Source organism: Nipponia nippon, unplaced genomic scaffold (genome assembly GCF_047370975.1).
Source record: "Nipponia nippon isolate SJK-2023a ecotype South Korea unplaced genomic scaffold, ASM4737097v1 scaffold_1, whole genome shotgun sequence".
NCBI lineage: Eukaryota > Metazoa > Chordata > Aves > Pelecaniformes > Threskiornithidae > Nipponia > Nipponia nippon.
In genome coordinates, this window is record NW_028262290.1 from 130,426,224 (window position 1) to 130,451,830 (window position 25,607).

General features: G+C 37.0%; 1 protein-coding gene across 2 annotated transcripts in view; it reads left to right on the forward strand.

The window, feature by feature from the left end:
- SKAP2 (src kinase associated phosphoprotein 2) overlaps positions 1-25,607 on the forward strand; it is a 119,675-nt gene that overhangs the window by 68,810 nt on the left and 25,258 nt on the right. For both annotated transcript variants that reach the window (XM_087772658.1, XM_087772670.1), the window contains exons 5-9: positions 740-817; positions 1,557-1,640; positions 10,597-10,721; positions 11,628-11,691; positions 12,060-12,170. In XM_087772658.1, the coding sequence (XP_087628784.1) occupies positions 740-817; positions 1,557-1,640; positions 10,597-10,721; positions 11,628-11,691; positions 12,060-12,170 (462 nt within the window). The remainder of the gene's footprint in view (positions 1-739; positions 818-1,556; positions 1,641-10,596; positions 10,722-11,627; positions 11,692-12,059; positions 12,171-25,607) is intronic.

The following is a 25,607-nucleotide window of genomic DNA, read 5'->3' on the forward strand; positions in this document are numbered from 1 at the left end:
AGCTGTGAATTAGCAGTTGAGAAAAAGGAAAAAAATACAGTGGAACATGCTCACCACATGCAGCCATGTTCTACAAAATCTAAAATTAGTATCTGTAGATCAACAGTTTTGCAGACTTCTGTGCAATGTCTTTGGTCTATCCAGTATCGCCTTATAGATCCTATAGGCAATACTTCTGTGTTACATTGCAAATTAGGCAATGTCTGTCAACAGCAGGCATCACCTTTTATCATCTCTTCATCTGGTTTCTTTCTCACATGATAGACGGTGTAATAGAGGGTCCTCACCTTCTATGTTGTTTCAAGATGTTTTTGTGTGAAGCTGGTATTGAAAACCACGTTCCTGATTTAATTGTTTTGAATTGTGATACTTGGTTTTGTTTGCACATTTGAAAACCTACTGCTTTAATTATCCAACTTGCTTTACAGACCATGTTCAAAACACTAATGTTTTCTAAGTTGCCGTGGCTTGTTTAATTACATGTTTTTCCTTCTGAGACTTGCAGGGCCTGCTACACAGCTATATTTTTCCTTACTAAAGTGTTGAGGACAGCAGCAACAGCTCTGACATTTATAGTTAGATGGTTTTTGTATTTAAAATAATCTGGCATAGTATTTACTATAATTATTTTTTTCCAGTAGCTCCTGCATATTGAGAGTGTAAAATCCATAAGTTTATTAATGCTAGTATAGTGTTTTTCTTGAAAAGCGGTGCTTTACAGAACTTATTTTTCTTTCAGGGAATCAGTTTCCTCCTGTTGCAGCTCAAGATCTTCAGTTTGTTCTGAAGGCTGGATACCTGGAAAAACGCAGAAAAGGTAAGTCTAAGTATCTTTGTGAAAACTAGTGCATATTTTATATCTGGGAAGTCTATGTGTCAGTATTTGATGTTATACCACAAATAACTTTATACAGGAGTGATAAATAAAATGGAATAAAAGCTGAAATGTTGAAGCCTTATTATGTAAAAGAAGCACAGCACATAATTGCTCCTGTAGTATTAAAAGAAAATCCCATTTCTTTATTGACTGAAAAAAATCATGTTGTGAAAGTCCACTGTCAGCCATAATTCAGACACTTTCAGATATTTTTGAAGAAAACATTAGGAATGCATGTAAAAGTACCATATGTTGACTTCATGTTTCAGTGAGCATCAAGATTTATTTTCCTTCAAGAGGGCAAATATTGATCTCAGCTTTGGTTCAGTCAATATTTACCTTGATTCAATAAATCTTATATTGTCACTTTAATACCCACTTAATGCTGCAATAACTCTAGGAAATATTTAGGAAGTTGTTCATTATTTCCTTATATTTAATGTTACACATGACTTCTCTCTTTATATGATTTCAAATTCCCATTTGTTTTCTTACCACCAGTTTTTATTTCTAATTTCCTTCTCAGTGCCATGCATTTCTCTTCGTATCCAGATTTCGTTTCCTTTCTTTAGCACCTTTCCTGTCTCCTCCTCCCTCTTACCCCACCCTCGAAAAGAAGTAACATGTTTGTGTTCAATATTGACATAAAGTGATATAACACAAATTATATTAATTGCAGACCACAGTTTTCTTGGCTTTGAATGGCAGAAGCGTTGGTGTGCTATCAGTAAGACGGTCTTCTATTATTATGGAAGTGACAAAGGTAATTATAATAATTATGGTAAACTATAAAAATGATGTTTTAATGCACAGACCAATATGGAAGCTTTAGTGGAGTTGGAAACTGTGAATCTAAGGTCATTTTAAGAACGCAAATGAAACTTTTAAAGGAATAGGTGGTTTTTAAACAGTGCTGTGAATTTCTATAATGTGTAAGTATTCTTCAGATAGGTAAGTAATGTGCTCATTTTCTAAAGCAGGGAAACTGAGGAAAAAGGATTAAGGTACTTGTAAAGCTACTTTGTATGTCAATAACAGCTAGCTCTTAGGTTTGATAGTATGCTGGTACTCAATTAATTTACTGGACAGAAAACGTTCTTTCTGTCTGAATAGGATTTGCATTTTTAAAACATCCTCTAGCAATTATACCTTCTGAGTTTTTTAAAGATGGTTCTATCCAGGAGTATGTTAGTCTAAAAACTGCATAGTGGAGTTCCATGTTTCTTTCTAAATAGCTTATGTTCTGAAAAAGCTAGAAATGCAGTAATATGTTTAAATAAACATCAGTCATGGAGACTAAAGCTAGCTTCTGAAGATGACTTTTAACTTTTAATGGCCAGTTTAGAAAGAATCTGGCATAAATGTTGGGATATCACTTTGAAGTTTTAAAATTGACAGTCAAATAAAACATCCTTTAAATTTTGTGCCAAGTGTATTTGGTGTTTAAGGGTAAAACAAATGATACAGAAATATATCTGAGTCAATTTTAGAAGTGCAATTACGTTGTGTGTCGTCCCCCGTGTCCCCCCCTGCCCCGTACTTATTCCTGGGCAAACTTTCCACTGAAGCTTTTTTTTTCTTCTGCTTATGTTCGTGTGACTCTACTTGAGATTAGTGCAGGTAGTTATTTTGTGTTGTTTTATTCAAAGACTAATTTAATTTGGTCCAGTTTGTTTCATTCCTCAATATGCTGACTCATTTAAGCTCGTTTTCTCTTTAAAAACAAAAGAAATAAAGTAAGGGTCTAATTGTAAGTCCAGTTTTCATCTTGCTACAGTTTCCCATCATATTCTCTGTTCCCAGAGCATATCTGCCAAATGTTCCCTTTTCTTCTTTACTCTTTTCTTGGGATTTACAGATTGATCAAGCTTCAAAACATAAACAATCTTTTTTCAAAAATTTTGAGGAGGTGTGGCATAACACTGATTTGTCAGTAATGATTTATTTCTTTGGAAAATTATCTTGTGCTGTTTGTTTATATATTGTTATACATTATTTAGTACTTAAAAAATGGCAAATTTTTTGGTCAGAATATATTGCTAGTTCTTAAAGATTGTTCTGGGTTTTTAAATCTTTGTCTTTTCATCTGCTAGTTTTCACAAAAAAAAAAAAAAAGAAAAAAAGAAAAAGCTTGTGGTCCCCCCCCCCCCCCGTGTCTGTTCTAATTATTATTTATGCTTTCTAGCATATGGTCTTTGGATTAAGGCAGGAAAACTGCCCACCTGTCCTTTTTCCATCCTCTTGTTTTTTGTCTTTTGCAACAACCTCACTATCAAGGCTACGTTGTCATTTCTAATACCTATGCTGAAAGTTAAGATACACGGAAGCATGTTCCCCAGCACTCAGCAGGTTGGTGTCACGTTAGGAGCTGACTCTGATATACTGTGGGATCTCTTTCCTTTGTGGATCTATAGACAGATGCTTTGGTTTATACATTTACAGCTTTTGTAGGCTGCAGATTGTTTGGGGAAGATCCTCCTAACTGTAACCTAATGATGTGGGAGAGGCACATAGTGCATGGATCATCTTTTGGGAATTGCATAGACATGGGCGGACTCCAAACAGGAGCTCATGGAGGAAGCAAATAAATCAGATGCATGAATTTCTGCCCTATGTCCATGTGACTAGTGCTGTTAGCGCAGAAAAACTAGCGCAGCATGGTGGAATAGTTTGCAGATCTGGCATGACCAACAGTCACTCCAGAAGTTGCCTTTGAAGAAGAAAGCTTTTTTCTAGACTGGTCAGAGGTACTTTCTTCAGCCCTCTAACGCCATAGTACATAACGGTACCTGGTCCAGAGCAGAAGCAAACTGCCATCATTGTGTGGAAACTGGATACCAGCGATTGCTGTAGTTCCATGGCAAACTAGTTTGCTGTTGGAACTGAGCTGTCGTCCTGATGGTTGTGAACGTACGTGCCTGCTGTTTATCATGCTGTTCAGCTGTAGCTTGTCAGCATGGATGAGGTGTGCATGGATGAGGAGATCTGGCATTTAGTCACTGGAAGAACCTGAAACTGTTGTCACTCCCACTGTTATGGCCAGCCGTGGTACCTGCTGTAGTACGCTGTCGTATCAGGGCCTGTCTTCTTTTGCTGTGACCCTTGATGCTGTACCAGATACCATGGACCATGCAGAAAATGAAGGTGTGTTCTTACCGACTGTAGAACAGCAGTGAAGTGTGCATTGGGGTGGCCTCATGCAAATTGCTGCCGCCACCTGAATCGTTGGGACGGTGTCCGTCTAAACGATGCCAGTCTGCCCTTGCCTGTGCAGTGTCTGCAGATGTTTTGTATCAGCTAGGCCCTGGTTTCTGGAAGGTTCCAGGACTGATTCACACAACAGGAAAATTCCCCCTCGTCAATGTGAACCCAGTTTGAAGTGAGGCAAGGGAGAGGGAGATTCCCTATGCGCTCCGTGCTGCTGCCTGTGTCACTTTTAATGGGTAATGGAGTGCTAGTGCCTGTCTGTTGTGGGACGTATTGCAGAGGGGTAGCAGGGCTTTCTAGGTCCTGCTTGGCTTGTTTTGCATTGTGTATGCTTTTAAAACTGGACGCACAGGCAAATAATCTGTGAAGGATATTTTGTGTCTGGTGCAGTGTGTATTTTGTTGGCCAAGGTTTGATTTTCACACTTATATTTAAGTGTAAATGTAACTGAGTGCTAAATGTGAGACTATAGGATGCCTTTTTATCAGGTTGTATAGATTTGTTGTTTCCAAAACACTTTTAATCCCTCTAACTTTCTCCTTTTTGCATTGGGAAAGCAAGAAGAAGTATGGAAGTGTGTGAAGCTCACAAACACATGTAAGGAAAAGTTTCAGAATAATTTATTCAGACCTGAATGATGAAAAATATGAGGCCTAGTCCAGGAGAATATAGTACATGCTAAAGCCTGTGGAAATACAGTCAATGACTGTGTGTTTGTGTATGTCTGTGTGTTCACCTAAGAGATTACAAGCATCCTTTTAACAGTTGTGATGCCTGCAGGCTAATGAATGTCTTGTTTCCCTGTTTCCTCCTCTGTTTTCTAGTACATTTGGTGCAGCATTGGATAGTGAAACAATGTTATTTATCCCGGCAATATAGACAGGTCTAAGTGAATCACCTACATTTTTTTTTTCCCCCGATCAATGATATGTGGAGTAGATGGAGGAACAAGGCTTAAAGATTTGACCTAATTACATGCCAGAAATAGGTATTGCAGGAAGCACGCGTATATTTGTGCTTGTGCTGCAATATCCGTTGCCAGCATGTGGCCCACAATATTGCAGAGAAGCGTGTTTGATTGTCAGAGCTGGCTTGGATTTCCAGAAGCTTGCCTGGTCCTCCTTTTCGTAGTCTTTCCTTCCATAAACCTTTTATAGTCCTTCTCTTTTCTTTGCTTCCATGCAGTTGCATCCTGAGGTGGGTACCCTGTTTGCATACCATTTTGCTGTATGATCTCTGGCAGTTACTGTGTACCCAGGCACCTGGGTGGTAGGGCTAACTTTTCAGACCTCAAAGTACATGTGATGAAGGAAAGTTAATTTGTTGCTTTATAAATGAATGAATTAATGGCTTCATTACTTCTTCCTCACTAGGCCACAATGTTACATGCCCTTCTGTCTCAGCAAACTGGAGAGATCGGCTAAATGTTTAGCAAGACAGTAATTGATAACATCATGGTAATTTTTTCCCGTTAATGGGCACTAAAAATTTATTTTCATTTTTATAACTTGAAAATGGTATCTGCCTGCCTGCCAGTAATATAGTGTTGAAGAGGGGGATAATTCAGAGGCTTTTAGAAAGGTCTGAGGTGGTTTTTTTTGTTTGCTTGTTTTTTTAAAATATTTTTAACATGGACATGAAAATTTTGGATTTCTCTGAATAGTAAGATTGTGATGGCCAGGCCAATGGATGGACTACTTCTATTTGTGCAAAAGAGGGTTTTTGTTTTATTTTGTTTTGTTTTTTTGAAGAACTTTGTGACTGAACAATATTAAGGGAGAGGGAAGCCTAGTTAGAGTTGCATTTGCAAATCTGTCCTAGTGACTTACCTAACCCAGCTATTGGACTTTCTGCCACATGCTAAGCTTGCAGATTTCTCCTTCTAGGAGTGAGGAAAGATACACAAACCCAATGGAACGCTGTTGAACTATCATTTTGCTTTTAGCTACAGACCTCCTTTTCTTACTCTTCCCTCTCTGAACAACCACGTAGGAAAGGCAAAAATCCTTGTTTAGTTTAGACTTTACTTTTGACAGAATCCATAATTGAAATCTGCAGGAATTGTGAATGTTCAATAGGACTTTGTTGTAGCAGGGTGATGGCAATCAAAGGCATCTATCTAATGAGTACTGAATCTGTTGCTTTAAGAATATTAAATTCAGACCTCGAGAGGCACACTTGCCGTTAATAGTGCGTTATTTAAAAAATAACTATTGAGTATAAGCAAACTGAATATGAACAGACAGGTGCCCTAAATAATGTGCTTCAATCATTGCCTCCATTTCTTAATTTTTTAAATTTAGATTTCTCAGAGCGCTAGATTAAAGGAAAGGGAAAAAAAAAGTTGATTGCATTTCAGATCTGCTAACTAAAAGAGAAGAACTCCTATGCATGCATTTGGAAAGGACTGTTCCGAAAGCTGGAAAAGGAATTACCCTTTTGGAGATACTGACACTTACTATTTTTAGAGAGCAGACATCCTGCATATGGAAAAGTATGTGAAACTACATTTAGCATGAAGCCATGTAAACCATAAGATCTTACAGGCTCCTAATTTCAAGATGAAGAGAGTTAAATTATAGATTCTAATAGTATCTCTAAATACTTTATCACTCTCTGAAATCTTTCTGTTTGCCTTTGTTCCTTACGCCTTTCTCTGTAACTTCTTTCCTTTCTACTATCCAAGTTCTCTCTGTTCAGAATGCACTAATTCTTTTTACATGTGCTAATAATATGGGCACATCGCCTTAGGCCTCAAATTTACAACCCAATCATTTCAAGACCCTGTTGAGGGTTTACCCTTCTTTGTTTTAGAAGTTCCCATGGACTCAGTTACGCAAGGTTACTTCAAAGCCCTTTTTCTCTGCTTCCCTTGAGACTCTTTTTTCCCAATATAATATTGGCCCTGTTTCCGTTGTTAACAACATTTCACTATTTTTTGGATGAATGAAGTTTATATGTAAGAGAAATGTTTAAAGTGGCTCTCAAATTTCATTCAGATCTGTATTTTCTTTATTTTAAATATAGCCCTGATATTTATATCTCTCAAATATCTATGTACTAGTTTTTACTTTTTTAAAAATACTTAGTGCCTGACTCTCCACTCTGTTATACTAGCTTTTTACAATTTTAAATTCCTGATGCAAAATGATCTACACAGACCCAGATTTATTTTTCTATTGTGTGCCTGATATGGGGAGAAAGGAAGAGGAGGAGGAGATCAGAGCAAAGAACAGCTTATTCTGAAATGAGATTTGACCTAATTGTGAAACAATTTATGCTTGATGATGTTTGTGATCCTTTTTGTTTTTACAAGACTGATAGTATTATACCTTAGCAATTCTGTTCTATGTTGTTCATAGACAACTTGAAGGTTTCCCGTTGTTGAATTGCAAGGCCCTATCTTGAGAAAATAAGAGGCAACAAGAATGTTATCATTCTTCAGAGAAGTGTGTTCCATCTGCATGTCTCTCCCTAGTTCCTTCTAAATATGCTGTTGTATTCCTGCCTCGGCAAAACTCTGGTTCTGATTTGGGGGTTCAAAATGAAAGTGAAATCTCTGTAATGTAAATGTGCTTCCTGAAGATACCTTTAAGGCTCCCACTGTAAAAATCAACTATATCTAATTTTAAGTCTCCAAGTAAAATCTTTGTCTTCAAAGTTTTTAAACATCAAAAACTATTTAAATCTCCCTAAAGCACAGTCTCCAGAAAATATTTCTGATATAAACAATGTATTTCTGAATGTGAAAGTTCACAGAAGTCACTGTGGCACTAACTTCACATGGCAGCTTTAAACTGAAAGCCCAGGTCTGGCTCAGCACCTGTTTAGCTGCAAGCCTTTGCCAATACATGAAGTCGAGGCGATCATTGAGTGTGATGATCACAAGATGGCCCTGCCTTCAAGCCCACACCCGACTACCGTGCCTGGCCAAACAGCTGCCATGGGTCATGGTTTGCTCCGTGGTGATCAGGTGATGGGGTTGGTCTCCAGCCCTACCTGGAAAGGCATATTCTGCAAGAGCAACTGGGATTTGTAGACCTCTGTTGCTTGTCACCATCAGAGCATGCAGTTGAGCTATAGCTGACCTGTGTCCTGCCATTCTGTATTTGTGGAGCCATTTCTCAGGACATACTAGGTCTTATCTCTGGCTTGCTGCCACAGGGAGTGTGAATGTATACTGAGAGTCTTTCAGCTTTAATGGGTTCTGGGTCAGGGCTGTAAGTGTCTCACTGTCTTAAAATTTCCTCATGATCAACATTTTAAGCATATGCGTAATGCTACACTGGGCTTTAATCAGAGGTACTTTACTGAACAGACAATTAGAAGCAAAAGTAGTGATGCTATGACTAGTCTGTTGCTATAAAGGTCAGTGAAAGAATTTAATAGCAAAGGATATATATATATATATTTTTTTGGTGGTGCATACAGGTAATTTTCATTAGCACTGGAACGGCATGTTCAGAGAGATAAGACAAAGGCAGTATAAACAATAAAGCAATCAAATGCAATATGGATTCCATGCACTGCGTTCCCCTTCCAGTGCAAAGTACAGCATCTTTCTGTTTTAACTCTAATGCTCTTTGAAAGAATGAGTACCAGTACAGAGATCATCTGAGATTAGCTCTGTAAAACTGTATTACCATAAAAGGGATCATCCATGTCACAGAGAATCAGTCTCAGAAATAATCCAAGAGACTAAATTTGAATACTTGCCTTATTTTTATCTTGACAAAATGTTTTTACCTTTTGAACCTGGTGTTTGTTTATTCTGTCTGCGTGCTCCTATCTTCTTGGGTTTTGATAAAGCCTCCAGCATGGGAGAGTGAGAAATTAATGTGTTTCACTTCATCTTCTCCCTGAGGTCACAAATGAGGGAACAATAAAATTTCTAGGCAGAAATGAATTTCATTAGAAGGGGATCTAGTTAACCTATTGCAAGTTATTATTTCTAATATCTGCCTTAGTGTGATTCCATGAAGTTTGCATCTGTGTGCTGTTTGATACAGGGGTGGAGGATTGAGCAAATATAAAATACTAGTACTGTATCATTAGTACTTAATTAAGACATAATAAAACTTACTGTGGGGGAAGGGACTACAAGAGAAAATAGAACAGTGCCCTGGATTTTCTCATATAATTGTGTTATTTGGTATTTACTTGCCCGGGGTGAGAGTTCATAAAAAGGTGGAAGGACAAAGAATTTGTGTCTATATGCATGTAAGATTACTAGCAAGAGTATTTGTATGGTGACTACCCTTAGGTCCATTGATGTTCATGTTGCTGTATTAGGCAGTTTTCATCCTCTCAGGAGTGGAAAAAAGATTTGGTTTCCTGTTAAATTTCCAGAAAGATGACAGAATTATGTTGAAAATTGTAGTTTTTCCTGTTTTTTCTCCTTTTGTTGACAAACATAAGCAATGGATGCTCGATTTGCACCTAGGTTCTGTTCAGCAATACTTAAAGTAGTTTTGCTGTTGTGCCTGATGCTTGTTAGATTAATTGTTAATTAATGCTTTTCTCTACTGTGGAAAAAACCCACACTTAATGGCATTTTCTTTCATTTGCAACTGCACATTGTTCTTTGTTTGCCTGAGCAAAATGTGACTGATGATGCCTATCTTCACTTGAATGCTGCACTGTGATCTACAGAAATTGCAAAACTGTTTTACTTTTTTGGTTTGTTTTTAATATCCACCAAAACATGCCAGAGCACATAAAATCAGATGTAGGGTTTAGTCTGAATTGCTCAGAAGGACTGCACAGGTGTTGCTTGCCCAACATGCAGTATATTTAAACTCAGACCTGTTCAAAGTGATACTTTTATAAACCAGAACCTTTGAAAAGTTGAATTGTCTTTAAAACAACCACATGGCTCTACATAATAAACTGTGGTAGGGCTCAGTACTTTTATTAGCTAATTAAACATTTGCTGTGTTGAGAAATGCTTTTGGAACACACGCCTGAATTTATAACAAAATTCATTCTGTATTTCTGCCATGTGGAAAGGAGGCACATCTGGGAGTGGGTGGGAGAATGTGAAGATAAGCTTTTCCAATTGCTTAAAAAGGAGTTCGAAGTTTATTTTTTGAGTGAAGTGGAGTTTAGGAGGGAGCTCAGCAAGTTCTGAGCTAGACAGGTTTTCCCATTGGTTTACTGAACCTGAAAGAGACACTGATTTATAGGAAGTGTGTCTTGCAAGTTCCAGTTCTTGGCTTTCCCTAGGTACAACTGTCATAACATGCACTTCTTACTAAATAAGACCACCATCTGCAAACATCCCCCTGTGGAATTCCTCAGGCATCCTACAGAAAAATGTACTTTTGTGTACATCTTCCTTTAAAGTGAAGCTTTAGATCCAGAAGCATCACCTAATCATTTTGCTAAAAACCTCCCTGTTCTTTGTAAAATTCATGAAATAGAAAACAAAATCTGAATAAACAATAACCTGCTGAGCCACTTACGTTCACTGTTGTAAATGAAGCTCTAACTTTGTTTTTTATCTCCAACAGACAAACAACAGAAAGGTGAATTTGCCTTAGAGGGCTACACCATCAGAATGAATAATAGCCTTCGGAAGGATGCAAAGAAAGATTGCTGTTTTGAAATCTCCGCTCCTGATAAGCGCATTTATCAGGTTGGACTTTTTTATGTTGACTTGAAATTAAATTGATAAAGCCGTTACAATTCCAGTTACTGAATTAACATTTCAGTAAAACAACTTCCACTGACATCTTAATGAAAAAAGGAAGCCCTCGCTTTCTTATATTGTATATTCATATGTTAGGAAAAAAATCTGATTTAAAATATGTATGCATGTGTTCAAATATTATCTTTTTGGACAAGAGCTAGGAAATCTATCATCTTTATCTATTGGTCATTTCAATGTTAGCATTTTAATATCTATTGTATAGTATGTCTGCATGATTTCTTGGATTAATTAAATAGTAAAAAAAAGTTAAAATATATATCAGTGTTAAATACATATTGTATTGGTCATGGCTTTGCAAGGAAAATCTACGTAAAGGCACATATCAGCTGTGCAATTCAGAGATCTATCAGCTAGACATCAATATGGAATGTAAGTTTAATAAGTTTTAAATATCTGAGATTGCAGTTGAAAGCCAGTTAATTAAGCTGTCAGGTAGTGTGTTGGAGTCTGACAAGAACATTTTTAAGAAAACTGTACCCAGCAGTCTAAAGAAATTCATGGGTGTCTTCTAATTGTCAAGGGCAAATTTTGTTCATCAGTTCTGGCTTTGACATTGATGAAGAGAAGCAGCTTTTTTCTGCACAGCTGCCAGCTGCTGATCAGAGTTTCAAATCCATCATCCTCTCCTTCAATTACGTAAATTTGTCAAAATTAGCTGTACATTATAAGAAGCATCCTTGCAAGAAAAGTACCAGAAGATGTGAAAAGAATTACTAATGGTTTCTTGAGGAAGTGACGAGAATGCTACAGTCCCACTTTTTTATTGCTAATGAAATTGTAGTTGTGTTTTTGTCATTACTTCTAGTAGTTTTATTAATAAGTGTTTAATAGTTCACAGCTGCCACTCCCAAAGAAGCAGAGGAATGGGTACAGCAAGTCAAATTTGTAATTCAAGGTAAGCCAGCCAGTAGAGCAGTAAGTAGCTTTTATTGCCAATACCGCTTAGTGATGATAGTTCTGTCCATTAACATATCTGTCACGTTTGTATGTCCAGTATTCCCACTTGTCCAAGTTTTAAATAGCAAGTCCTAGTTCTCAATCATGTTGTAGCTTTTACATGACTTTTCTCCTTTTGCAAGATTTTTGCTTTTTTTCCAAGAATACTCCTTAGCTTGAAAGCTCTTCCTTATGAACACTGTCAGAAAATAAGCAGAACATACTGTAAGCACCAGCTTACAAAAGATTGTGTTTTCATTTTGCATAAATTTCTGCCTAAGCATTCTTTTCTAGTAAATGTTAACTTTTTAAACTGCTGTTACATAGATATGGAATCTAATACTATTCCTGAGGAAGAGGAAGAGGAAGAGGAATATGACGATGTTGGACAAGTGAGCAGTGAACCAATAGATGATAGCATTTATGAAGAAGTTAAAGGTATTGTTGAGATTTTTTACTTTGTGACTTGTGATCATTTTGTCTTCTCTACGTCTAGTTTGATAACTCTGAGTGGCTAAAAGTAAGTGAGTAAAGTTAACCTGATGAATAAGAAGATACTTTCAGATTTCAAGTTGTGCTATGACATTGAAAAAAGAAAGTGTCTTCAACCAGCTCTGAGTGAGAACAGTTCAATTTTTTTTTTTTTTTTAGCAAGGCATCAAAATAGTGCAGAATGTGTAAAAGTGGTCTCAGGGGACTTTCAGCTCATTAACATTATCTCGTACGCAATTTTTTTTAATTAAAAAATTGACTTGCCTTACAGCTTTTTCCACCAACTTGCCCATCATTTTTTTCTTTATTCATTTTGGCATTTGTATTAAGCAAAAGCTCACTACCATTCCACACTGCCTAATACATGATATAATAGTCCTGCAAGAAAGCAATGTGTTGGTTTGAAAGGGCTCTGGAGATGAACTGTAAATAAAGGCAAGACGAGTATTGACATTGTTTTCTTCCGTATCTTCCAGCATGACTATGATTATAGACAAACTTTTTACTGTGGACTTTCTGATGTGGTCAAATGATTATGTTTCTAGATGTCTATCTATCAGATGTCAAAACAAAAGAAACAGAGCTTGGCAAAAGCTCTTGGAGTTGATTATAGACATTCAGGTATGAGGAGAAAAGTGGTCATTCTTGATTATATTTTAAGAAGCTATGAAAAAATCAATTCTTCAATTACCATTAGTTAACAAATGATATTTTAAAGTGATATGACAATTACTTATCACTTTATATGAAATAATGTTCTGCATCCCTTGCTGTTTGGGGCAGTGCAATTATCAGCAATAACTTGGGAGGAAAAATTAGTTGTGTCACGTAATGTTGACTAACTTTATGTATCTGTTAGGTTGAGTATTCTGACCATTGGAGAAAAGAACATTTTATAGTATGCCTTGGTTTTCATTTTAAGGTCATTTCAGTGAACCAAGGGAGCAGAGAACATGAGTGACTGGTGAAAATGATTATCATAAAATTGTAAAATTGTAGCAGCTCTCAATTCTTTAAGAGCTGGGGTTTTTTTCTTCCATTTCTTTGAATCATACCTAGACTACTTCAGCACAGAATACATGTTCTGCTGAAATGGGGTGCAGTGTGTCATGCATGCTGCAAAACTCTTCTGCAGTGAATATAAAAACTACATTACAGGGCTTAATCTTATAGCTAGAGGATACAGCGAGACCTTATTGCAGTGCTTTTTAGATGCTCGGGCTCTTACAGAAGGTGATCTTGTATGCTTGCCTATGCTTTTGTTAAAGAAGCTCTAGATGTATCCTGGGATAAATTACTCTTTTCTGAGCTTCCCTTATTTTACCTGTTCATTTGAGTCTCAAATAGTAAGTAGATCTAGAGCAGTAACACATACAATATTGGTAGAGGGCCAATAGTTAATATATGGTTTGAGTTCTCTCTTCAGAGAATTGCTGCCTTGGTACGATTCTGCAAGAATTTAGAGTATTTTCACTTATATCCCATTTTTACGTTAGTTTTCCGTGAACTGTTGTCTCCTAATGTGGCTAATAAATCTGAAATGTAACAAAACAGCTGTCACAAAGCAAGGATAGCTCTTCTGTTATTCAAGAAATCTAGTTTCAGTTTTTAGTTAAATGAATTTCTTTCTTCATGATCTTGGAGTGGTGCTTCATTTTCATCTTATCAAGTAGGGGTTATCTTTCTTTAACTCATGCTTTCTCCATCTCATTTATTTGAATTATAAACTTTTCAGGAAGGACCATCTTACCTTGTACAGTGGAGCTCTTAATTTTGGCTGTGATGTGTTGGCATGACTAAGTAAAAATAAAGCATAAGTTTGCAATAGATTTTAGGTGATTAAAGTGTCTTTTTCTCTTCCATAAATGTGTTTTAATAGTCATTTGCTTAAACGGGATTAAAAACGTGTGGCTCTGATGCCTTAGAGCAGTCCTTCTCTTCTTTATCTGTAGCATTGAAGAGTATTAGATGAAGCGCTAGTTGACAAACCTTACAGGAGTATGCTGTATTTGGTTCTTGTATAGCTGTTCATCTAAACTTGATGGTAGAAGAGCATGCTTCACTTTGGTCTCATCTGCCTTAATTAGGCCTGCTTGGTTATGTTTAATTCCAGTTGGCTGTCCTTTCTATTTTTCCAGGTAAGTGAATTACTCTTTCTTCCTTTAATGGTCCAAGGGTGGAGCATCATTATCCCTGCAGTTACCTGACTTAATAATACAGAGCAAATAAGGAATTCTGAACTCCTGTTAAGAGAACAGAAAAAAACAATTATTTGTACAGCCCAAAAGCTATGCTAAGCTCTGGAATGCAGAAGACAAATATCCCTGTGAAGAGGGAGAAGAAATTAATCTTTGCTTTGTTTTTATCCTCAAAGTATCTTCTGTTTCTGCGGATCCACTAGCTTTATAAATATTGAATTTCAGGTATACAGCTCATTGTACTTTGTTATTATTTATTTGACTATAATTTGCAATTTCTCATGTAAGTAAAATTTTGCATTTCTGTGGTTCTCCAGTGTTTTTTATATCAGCATTTCAGAAGCAAATTAAACCAGTTCATGATGCAGTCCATTTTGTAATGTTGGGTTTGGTATTTGAATAAAGAGTGTTTGGATTAAAAAGATGATATGGAAATCTTTGCACAGTTTTGAAAACTGGGAATTTTTGAGAGCTGTTGCAGTAATCAGAACTGACTGATGCTGTATTCTTTTGCTATCACATTGCTTAGCTGTTTTTTTTCCCCCTGCTTGTGGCAGGAGGCAGTGTAGATGAATTTTCCAGGCAGGAGCTGAATAGCTTCAAATCAGTATCCAGAATGGTAACACTCTATTAGCCTATTAAAAGCACAGATTTCAGTGGAATTCAATTTGTACTGTCTGCTGGCAGGAGGAAATGGGTTGGTAGTTGGAGGGGGTACAAAGATAGGTGGGAAAATTAATCTTTTGATCTGTTAAGTCACTTTCTTCTTTAATAGCACATACAAATTCATATTTACCATAGAAGCATCATTTTCCTGGTTCTCAGTATCAGTCAGTATTTTACTGTGGTTGTTCAGGTAGAGTCAAAAACATCAGAACTGTCAAAGATTTCCCAACTTGTAAAACCTTCATTGCAAGATTCTTCAGGAAAAGAAAGCTTTATACTGTCTTCAACAAACTAAGCTTTTGTCTTTTTGTTTTTTAATAAAAAACATGAAGAAAAACTTGGTTAATCAAAATTAAAAATATTGTCAGTAAAGGCCTGTTTTTGCTTAATTAGCTATTTATTTTCTACCTTAGTACACTCTATATAATTTTGCAGTCCACAGCTGGATATTATAAGCTGTAACATAAAATAACTTTTAAAACTGTAGTATTAAATAACTGTGTGTGTGTCTGTGTGTGTGCACCTAGAGCTACCTAGGTGCACAGAGTTTCTAGCTTAGTGGTGTTTTAAGCAATGGAGTTGTCCTTGTCAGAAGAGAGAACACTTGCCAGCTTTAAAGATGTTGTCATCTGCTACAGCCCTTGAAGACCAAATTTTTTTTATTAGCTCGGCTTTTCAGTGACATAACTTTTAAGGGCCTTCAGTATTGTCTTCTGTGGTTTCACATCTGTATGGAGCACATACCCAAAACTGCAATGCTAACTACTGCCTGCTACCTTGATCCTTTCTAAAACCTCAGCTCAGTTTGTGTACTGCCTACAACACTCTTGCGCAACAGGAGAGAAGAGGTGCTAATTGAAGATAACACACTTATCTTAATTTTCAATCTTGTGTTGTCTTTTTTCTCTTTCTGCTCACAAACTTGCATTATAGCAGTAGCTTCCACGGCATACAGTATAGTTTCCATTAAAACGTTTCTAAAGATAAGGTTTGATTCTTAGTTTGGTGGTGCTTAGTTGGTGCATGGAGATAAAAAGCTGCCCGTACAGAACAGGTAAGGTTGGAAATCCCGAAGCAATGTGATGTGACACAAGGCTGGCATTGTTGGCTTTGTGCCATCTCTTCTTAGCCTGTCCACAACACGGAGAGCTTTTGGGTGAGAGAGAGGTAAGGACAGTGATATTCAGTGCTGTGGTGGTCTCTGGCCAGGGGAACTGCTGTGGAGAACTAACACAGCCAACACAACTTGCATCAGTTCTAGTTTGGTGTAAATTAAATTTTGGGATTCATTTAGTCTCTGATTGGGCCAAGGATCATGGTCGAGCCCAGGTCTCTGGCCAGTAGTTCTGTTATGCAGTGTAGTTGGAAGATGAGTTAGGGAAACTGTAACTAGGGCAAAGCTCAGGGAAAGGTAAGAAATGTCTTAAGTTTTATACAACAGGAAGTGTGCTACACAAAGAAACACTTTAATTTGTGTACTTATTTTAAACAAAGTCTTTTAAATAGTTTAAAAATTATAGTGATGTTGTTTCAGAACTTTTCTGACATTGTGTGTGAAGGCAGGGAATGATCATCCATCCTGTCTCTGTTTGATGGTTGTCTCTTTAAGCAGCTTTGTCATCTTAATTTTTTCTAACAGTTAACCTCCGCAGTTAAGCAGCATAACTCATCCGCTCTTATTGGTGGATTGCTTGAGCTTTGAAGAAGCAAATTGTTTTTATGATGTTGTACCCCTTTCATGAGCATGGAGGGGAAAAAACAGAACGTGATCTCTGATTTACCTCTTCTTGGTAAGAAGGAAGTAATGATTATGTAGTGGAGTTTGAGTGTACGTTTGATCTGTCACTCAGGAACACCGGCTCATAGCAAATATTTGTGTTCTTAAAATGTAGTGTCAGATGTATTGACTTTTTGGCACTAGAAGTGAAGATTTCACAGGGCTGTGTTAATGAAAAATGCCTTTTCAGGAGACCTTTGCTTATTTTAGAGTTTTCAATGTATCACAGTCAGGGTCTGTGGGCCCAACATAGTGTTTGGTGTCAGGCAGAGCCAGTTGTGGATTACAGCTGTATAATCAGTTCCTAAAACCAGTAAGCTAAAATGAAGAAACTGTTAATTTGTCATTGTAAACCAGAGCAGTAGCCTGAAGTCAGCAGAGACACAGGTGACTATGGGATCTGAGATGTTACTTGTGATCATTGCTGTTAAGTCAATATATTATATATCCTGGCATATTGTCCCAGTTCCTCCCAACATTTATTGCTTGCCTCAAGTAGTTAGGGAATTCTTTACTTCTTGTCCACAGAAGTTGTATATAATGCTGATATGCTATGAATTTTTTATTTTTATTTTTTCCATCGAAAGAATTCTAAGTGCTTTTAATTAGTAAATGAAGTACTTTCAAAGTATAAGTAGGGTCTGGAATATTTGAAGCTGAAAAGACCAGATGTAAGATCAGCATTTTTGAGGGCATACTAAAGATGAGTTTCCAAAGTAATTACTGAAAGTGTTTTGAATAATTTCCATTAAAACATCTTTCAGATTCAAGAACACAGCAAGGGATTTTTTTTCCTTTTAAAGTAGTGAGGATAGGTCATTCTTCAAAACAATTTTTTCAAAGATTGGATCTCAGTGTTGTAAGAAATTAGTATTTTTCACTTGTTTAGCCATTGCTTTATTTTTATATATGGAGTATTTTTGCCCATAATATCTTGCTGATAGGCGGAGTACCAGAATAAGGAGAAGAGGGCGCTACAGGGCTTACTCAGTTTACTGTAAATCAAAAATAATTAAAATAATACAAGAGCAGTGAAAAGCAGATGTAAATTACCTTTTGGTGTCAAGGAATAGTAAAGATTTTTTTCTGTCCAAGATGTGTGGTTTTGTTGTCTTGATCACTGGGGTTTGGGGTCTACTAAGTGTCTTTGATTATATGCCAGACATGGAAATCATTGAAAAACAGCCTCTTTCAACTGCATATCACTAAATCCCAACTGCTAAGATGAAATGGAGCTGTATCTGAATTCTCTGTCACTCTGGGTTTTGAGGCAGTACGCTTATGGGATTTATATATACCTTGGAGTGTCCTTCAGCTAGTACTAAACGCTCATGAGACGTGAGTTATGAATCCAGATGACTTTTTGTATTTAAAGACATTGCATCCAGAAGGTGGTTAGGAACCTGATACCTGGACCTCAGCTTTTGTTTGCCACAAGATCTTGGGCTTTGTCTTCAATTAATGTAATCCTGCATCTAAAGAGGGAAACTTTTCTTTCTATTGATGTTAGGTGTCAGTGATGGAAGAGGAGGTAAGACAATCTGGTGTAGCTGAAAAGAATGAGATGTCCATTGAGTGGGAAGTGGCAAGTCTTTGGGAGGAAAAATAAGGTTCACAGGCTCTTCTGTGTTTCTTGTGAAGTGAATATAAAGTGGTGGTCTGTGAACAACAGGTGGCCCATAGCTGTCAGGAAGCCTACTGTCCGTGATGCAATTCAGCCCCTGCCCCCCCCATCACGCACACGTTCACAAACGTGCACGTGAGGAGGCCAATAAAAATGGAATAGTAACTGAGTATTCATATTTAGTCTGATTGGTATGTGAGGGGTATATTCACTGGTTGGACTTGGGGTGGGGTTGTCTACTGAGAAATACTCTTAGAAAAGAGTATTCTTTATTTAGTAATATACTAATGCTGCAGAAAATTTGGTCAGCTATGAAATTCAGAACAGTTAATTACAATTTCTACAGTAAATGGAAAATGTGTGCTGTTAAGTTCAGGCATTTATTCTCCTCTCTTTAAACTGCATGCAAGACTTCATAGTTTTCAGACATTTAACTTCATAGGTTTCAGAGTTTACAAGTGGAGAAAATAGAAGCGACCTTCCTGAAGTTGTGGTCAACTGTTATAATAAATTAAGTGAGTTCATGTTGGAAAGCTGTGTTTATAAAAGTCTTGGGTTATCAGAGGCTGAATTTTATTTCTGTATTTCAGAGTTTAAAAAAAAAAAGTACCCTAAAGCCCAATCAGACACCCCCTCCTCCAATAAACCAGGAATAGATTGTTAAATCTGCATTGTCTATTGGCACTTTGAAGCTTGTTTACTTAAAATTAGAAGGCATAACTTAATAATATCTAAAAAGGAAGTATTTTTAACCATGCAGTTTTATGTTTAAAGAACTCTTTCAAAAACTAATTGGCATACAACTCATTGAAAGGAATTTACTGATTGAAATAAGGTATTTTATTGCAAGTACTGATCAATCATTTTTATATAATTTTCTGTGCACCAGCACTAAACAACATTTGACGCTATTGATTTGTAAAACCAATCTGATGTGAACAGTATGTGACAGAAGTTATTTGTTATTAAGAGATAGAATCCTGTCTCCAGAAAAGCTTGTCATCCTGGCGAGAAAAAAAATCACACAAAGTAATTTTACTTGTATCATAGTTTTTTCAGTGTTGACTCTGTTTCTGACAGCTGGCTCCATGTTAAAAGTGAACAAAGCTTTGTTTATGCATGCATGTCTTCAATGGGTTATGGACCCAACGTTCGTTCTTTTGAAAGCAAAGTAGTTTTCTTTGGTAGCACTGTTTTTATCTAATTAAGCAGCAGTGCAATAATTCTAATTCAAAGCATTCAGAAGAAATGTCTTGATATGTGAGATAGTTTATTAACCATAAATTTGAGGAATTACTGTAGTTTAGCAAGTTCAAAGCAAAATGTCAATTGTATTATGTATATTTATGAAAATAGAAATGTTGGGTTTGCTCTACCGCTTGGGTATAACTGTGATGAATACTATACAGATAGATCAAGGAACCTTTACTTTTTGAATTTGTGACGAATGACTGCATATCAGGCTATTAAAACCATTAGGCAGAGTTTTTTGAGAAACAAGAGCAACCAGAGGTTATATGGTGCCTCAGGCTATCGCTTCTCAACTTTTCTGGTTTCCACGAGGTAGCTATTAAAGAACCATAATTTATACAACTGGATTCTCAAATAGGACCCAGCAAGGTGGGCTTTAAAGGGTGACTTAATCATTCTGTTACTGTAGATACCAATCTCGTATTTGAATTTTTCAACCTTAAGAAAGGCATCAGCATAAATCCTTTTGTATATGTCCTTTCCTCTGAGTGTGCTTTTCATCTGCTACTCACTTTCCTACCCACTCTCCTCAAAATGGAGAAATTAGCCAAACAAAATACTACTAATTAACCAGAGCTTCATGAATTTTGCTGGCCATTATGCATATATACCTGATTTGCTTGTGTGTTACAGTGTACTGTGTTTGCAATGGATGTCATGTTTAGTTTACACATATACAAGGAAGACAACGTAGGAAAAGGCCACCTGTTTCCTTGTCTTGGCTGCTGCTCCCTGGGCTGGGTTAGGGGTCTTTGAAAGAAGCAGGTTGGTGGCTCCTAGGAAAGGAAAACGGTCAGCAGGGTACAGCTCCCAGACCACACAGTGGACCAAGCAGAGAGGGCAAAATGCAGCAGTCTGCTGTGCCCTAGAGCAGAGAGGGGGATGCTGCAGGGAAGCGCGGGGTGCAGGTACACAGGTAAGCTTCAGCAGTGAAGGGAAGAATGTTTTCTTAAGAAGCCAGAAGAGACTGAGGAAAGTTTTTGGCAAATCAGTGAGATTAGGATTAGACAGCAAGGTAGGAGGAAAACTTTCTCGTCCAGAAAGGGGATGGTTGGCACAAGAGATATTTTGTTTCAGTCCTTTTTTTGAAGTCTGCCTTTTCCTAGCAGGTCTTGATTTCCTCCATCTAAAAACTCTGAGTTTCTATTCTAATGAAAACTAGTTTAAGATCTCAGGAACTTTCAGTATCCTTAAGGAAGAGGTTCCAGTACTTCTGTCTTTGGTTTGTGGAAGGGTTTTGTCTTAGCAGGCTATAACAATTATTCTGTCCTTGAATCTCGAAGGCAACAGTGAGTAAAACTGGGAATTAAAGGAAGGAATCTAATTTTCAAAACAAAGCAGTCTGCAGAAAAACCTGTGGATCCTAGCATGAGAGTTGTCCTTCCATTGTCCCAAAACAGACTAACTGAATCTATATTTGCTTCCATACCTGTCTCAAATTTATTTCCTTAAGAAGTGAAGCATCTCTGTTACTAAGTGTTGAACAGTAGTTTCAGGTAATTCAATAAACAAAAGTTCAAGACAGATATGATTTTGTCATAATTTCCATGTGGGTCATAAGACCCAATTTCTGGTTAAACTGCCTAGCTCAGGCCTACAAATGGTGGCTCTTACAGTGCAGCTGGGACTGTGTTGTGTCTCTGGCATGAAAGCTGGATAATCCAAAGCACCGGCTGCGAGAGAATTCAAGTGATCTGGGACTCCGGGGGCCCTGGGTTTTTCTGCATGCCAGTCCCACAGTAACATGGTGAGCTGCCTGGGGAGCAGTTGTCATCTCCTGCTTATGAACTATTTCCAGAGCCCTGCTGTCCTACCTCATCTCTCTGAGGTGCATCGCGGTATGTGGTGTGTAGGGCTTACTAAGATCGGAGATCCAGAGGTGCTGGTCCCGCCCTGGACCTAGTGTATGAGAATGGGGGAATGGGATGGTATTTGTAGAAATGAATGGGGGAATGTTACCCAAAATATGGTATGTGTAAACAGTCTGCGTTGCAGCTATAATTTTCTGCTTATTTCTGATTTAACCTGATTTTTGTTTACTAGTGAATTATAACAAGAATATTTTAACTATTACTTTATTTCATCTTTTAAGCTGGAGAAAGGATTTAGTGTAGTTGACATAATTTAATTTGATGGCATGGGCCATAAACAGTGAAAAGAGGCAGTGGTGTGGGTTTGTTACTTTTCATGAAAATACCCAAAGGGTGAAAGCTGCTGATTTTTTTTTTTGCCAATGTGTGGTTAATGATCAACACAGAGAATGCAAAAATGTCTTGGTAGAACATTTTAAAAGGAGTTATCAGAGAAGCATCTGGGAGCCAGACTTTTCTTGTGGAAACATGCCAAGAACTGTATTGTGTTTCCTTTCACTAAAGTGAGCTATGCTGAAGTGCCTTGTCTTCTGTCCCTTTTTTGAGTAAGTTCATTTCTGGAATCAGACTATAAATTTGAATACTTTAACCCTGCAGATTATTAAAGAATATTATGTGGTTTAAACAAGATGCTTTCTTTATGAATTCTATGTATGTAAATATTATGTCAAGTCACATTTGTCACAATTAGGGATATGTAGTTTTCAGAAATGGCTTTTAAATTTAAATCTTGCTGCTGATCAACGAGTATGGGAAACTTTACTTGACATTTACAGACTTTTTTTCTGTGTATCATATAAATTTAAGGCTGAGAAATATAACCCCTGTACATGGTTGTCAAATAACACTGTAGCACAGAGTTATACAGTGTAGATTAGTTAATTGAATATTTGATTGCTAGATGTATTTACATAGAGAACTATTTATGTTTTCTACGTAGATTTTAATAGCCACCACATTTATCTTAGCAAAACATTTTAATAATAAGGTTTATAAAATGTCATGTTGAACACTTAAAATATTTACATAACTAAGAGCTATTACGGGTTGAGAGAACAAACAAATTTATTTTAGTTACAGTGAATTCACATAAATCTTTATTATGTTTATATATAAGAATGTACTTATGTGCATGCCACACGTATTTAGGCAAGCAATCTCTAGTGCCAATTCCTGTGAACCTACAATACAACCACGGAATCAACTTCAAAATCGTTGTTTGTTTTGCCCCTTTGAGCTACTAATTTGCATTCTGTCCAATAATTGCAACTACTTTTTTGGGAGGGTGAGGGGGGACAGAGGAGGGAGCATTTTTGTTAATCAGCTAAACAATTAGATGAGCGTGTAGCAACGTTAAACCCCAGAAACTTCCCTTTACATTGTTGAGGCCTGTTAAAAGCAGTATCTTAAAATATTTTATTCCTTCTAAGTATGGATTTAGGTAAGATGCCTATTGCCTCAATTTTGTATGCCAAATTTGAGGCTTTAGGAACATTTTTAGAAGTGGAGCCAAAACTGTGCATTCGTTGGAAGCTAACATGAAACTTTACCTTCAGAGATGCTTCTGTTCAGGTGTGGAAGTTGTTATCTAATCTCTTGATCAAAAAAATAATAGGTAACATTTTAAAAAGTGCCTAATCAAACTTAAGGAATTTGTAAGGAGCTCGATTCTGAAGTCACTTATGAAATTTTCACCTTGTTTAATGGCCCATCAAATAATTTTTTTGTTTTCTGAATTTAATATATTCTGACCAGTTCACTCAGCGTATAGGATTAGACAATTCTGAGAGACTTGATTTCTGAAAACAAATCCCTGAAATAGTGACTTTACTTGTAAATACAAAGTGTCTGTGAATATAAAAACGGGAAAAGAACGAATGAGTTTCTGGAAGTGGATCTCTCTGTAATTTTTTTTTACTCTTCATTATAATTATTGTGTGCATATCCACAATTGAACTTGCTTGTGATGACCTTTATCTTTTCTCTTGAGAAGAATTACTATTATCGGGTCTTTCTTCATAAGGAAATAAAAAGGTCAGTGCAAAACCCATCCCTTATTTCTATGCAGTGCACATTGCACTTTGGCATATTTGTATTGAATTTTATTAATAATAATTAGATCATTTTGTCAAAGAAATTTTAGTATTTCAAAATTAGACATTCTTAGTGGTCTTTCCTGGTATGCACTCCTGCTTTTCCTGCCTTTTTCTAACTCTTCTCCTCCCAAGCTTGCTATTGGTGTAACTAAGATTTTAAAAACTTCTACTCCTCCTAATCCTATCAGATTACTAATTTTTTTCCTCCTTTAACCCTCAGTTGACAAACTGTTAATTCTTTTGTGTCTATGTTTGTCTAAGGAAAAAAAGAATGTAGAGAATGTGAAGTTGTTGGCTTTTTTTTTTTTTTTTAGATTTTAAATTATTTGTTGTTTGGAAGACTAGTGCTAGGAACTGCACAACTAAGTTGATTCAGCTGTCACTCAAAACATGACTGAAGATTGCTTATTTGCAAGGAGAGCTCCAAGCAGGCACTCCAAGCAGAAAGCTGAGTTAATGAAGTCTTAATATATTCATAACTAAAACCAGGAATTGCCTGTACCTCTGTAGATTGTTCAGTCGTCCTAATGAATATATTCTGTTCTGTCATTCAGGTGACTGAGCACGTTTTTCCTCCCTTTGCTCTTAAAGCCTGAAGGGCCTTGTGAAGTCCTGGGAACAGCAGCTTTCATACTGACAACCTCTGTGTTTGGTAAAGGAACAAAATTTGTGGGGTCTGAAGAGGATGGAGAATTGGTTGTGACTACAGAATGGGGCAAGGGCAGGGCAGCAAGGGTATTGGGACATTTGGTACTGGGGAAAGGTGCTAACGTATTCAGGTCTCAACAAGTAGGGAAGGTAAGTAAAGCAAAGCATGCTCCTACGTTTCCTGAAAACGTGGTAAAATTATGCACAGTAGAGTGAGAAGATCCGCTTTGCAACAACTGTGGGCGACCTTGCCAACAACGCTCAACTTTCTGTCTTGTGTGAGAGTAACTGTTTTTCCTCCAAGGACAGAGATGTGTTCTCTGATCACTTAGTCTTCATGCTTTCTGCCCTAAAACACTATTAAAAAAATACTTTCTGCTAGAAAAATATTTTGTTGCTTGTTTTTTCCAGTAAACTAGTGAGAAGTCATAATGTATCTTCCTGCTTTTAAAAAGATGTTTTTTTTAATCCATTGGCCTAGTATAGTTCATGTGGATGGGTATGTGTATGATATTATAGGAGAAATGCAGTGTCTCTTTCACAGATGTGTTTAGAAAGAGATTTGTTTTTTCTCAAACAGTTCTCCAAGCTTACTCATTTCTCTCTACTACTTCACTCCGTTATTATTCTTCATAGCAATAGTTATATGATCCAAACAACATTCTTCTGCACAAGACTAGAGAATTGCAGCCTTAAAGTGTGTTTTGTATTTGTCCCTAGTGGGACTGGGATTTTTTTGGTTTACTTCACTCTTTAGTTTAGCAAATGCTGTAACTCCAACATCCTTTTGTTAGGGAGGGAATGTTATATCTGCTTTTTGGTTTTGATTAAACCAAACCATAACATATGCTTAGATTCACTGGGTGGTGTCACAGGAAGGTTGTTTTAAGAGAGAATTTTTTTTTCTCCAGAAAATGGCCAAGTGACATTCCAGGACTCCAATATCACTTCCTCTCCTTCTCACCTCCTTTTCCTGCAGGATTGATCCTGAGTTAATTTATAACAAAATGTACTAATCTTTTCTGTGATGATGATGAGGTAACTTTTCCAAGGTCTTCTCAATAGGAGGCAGTGCTTCAGTTTTAGCTGAGATGGCTGGTTTGATTATTCAGACTGCTTACACAATTGGGTGTAATGGTGGTGCACAGTAGCACCTTTTGAAGATACAAGGAGTGCAACTGAGGGGAAAAAAAAAGGGCAGGATTTCTCAAGGAATTCAGGAAACCTCACATCTGGAGACTTGGCAAGATCT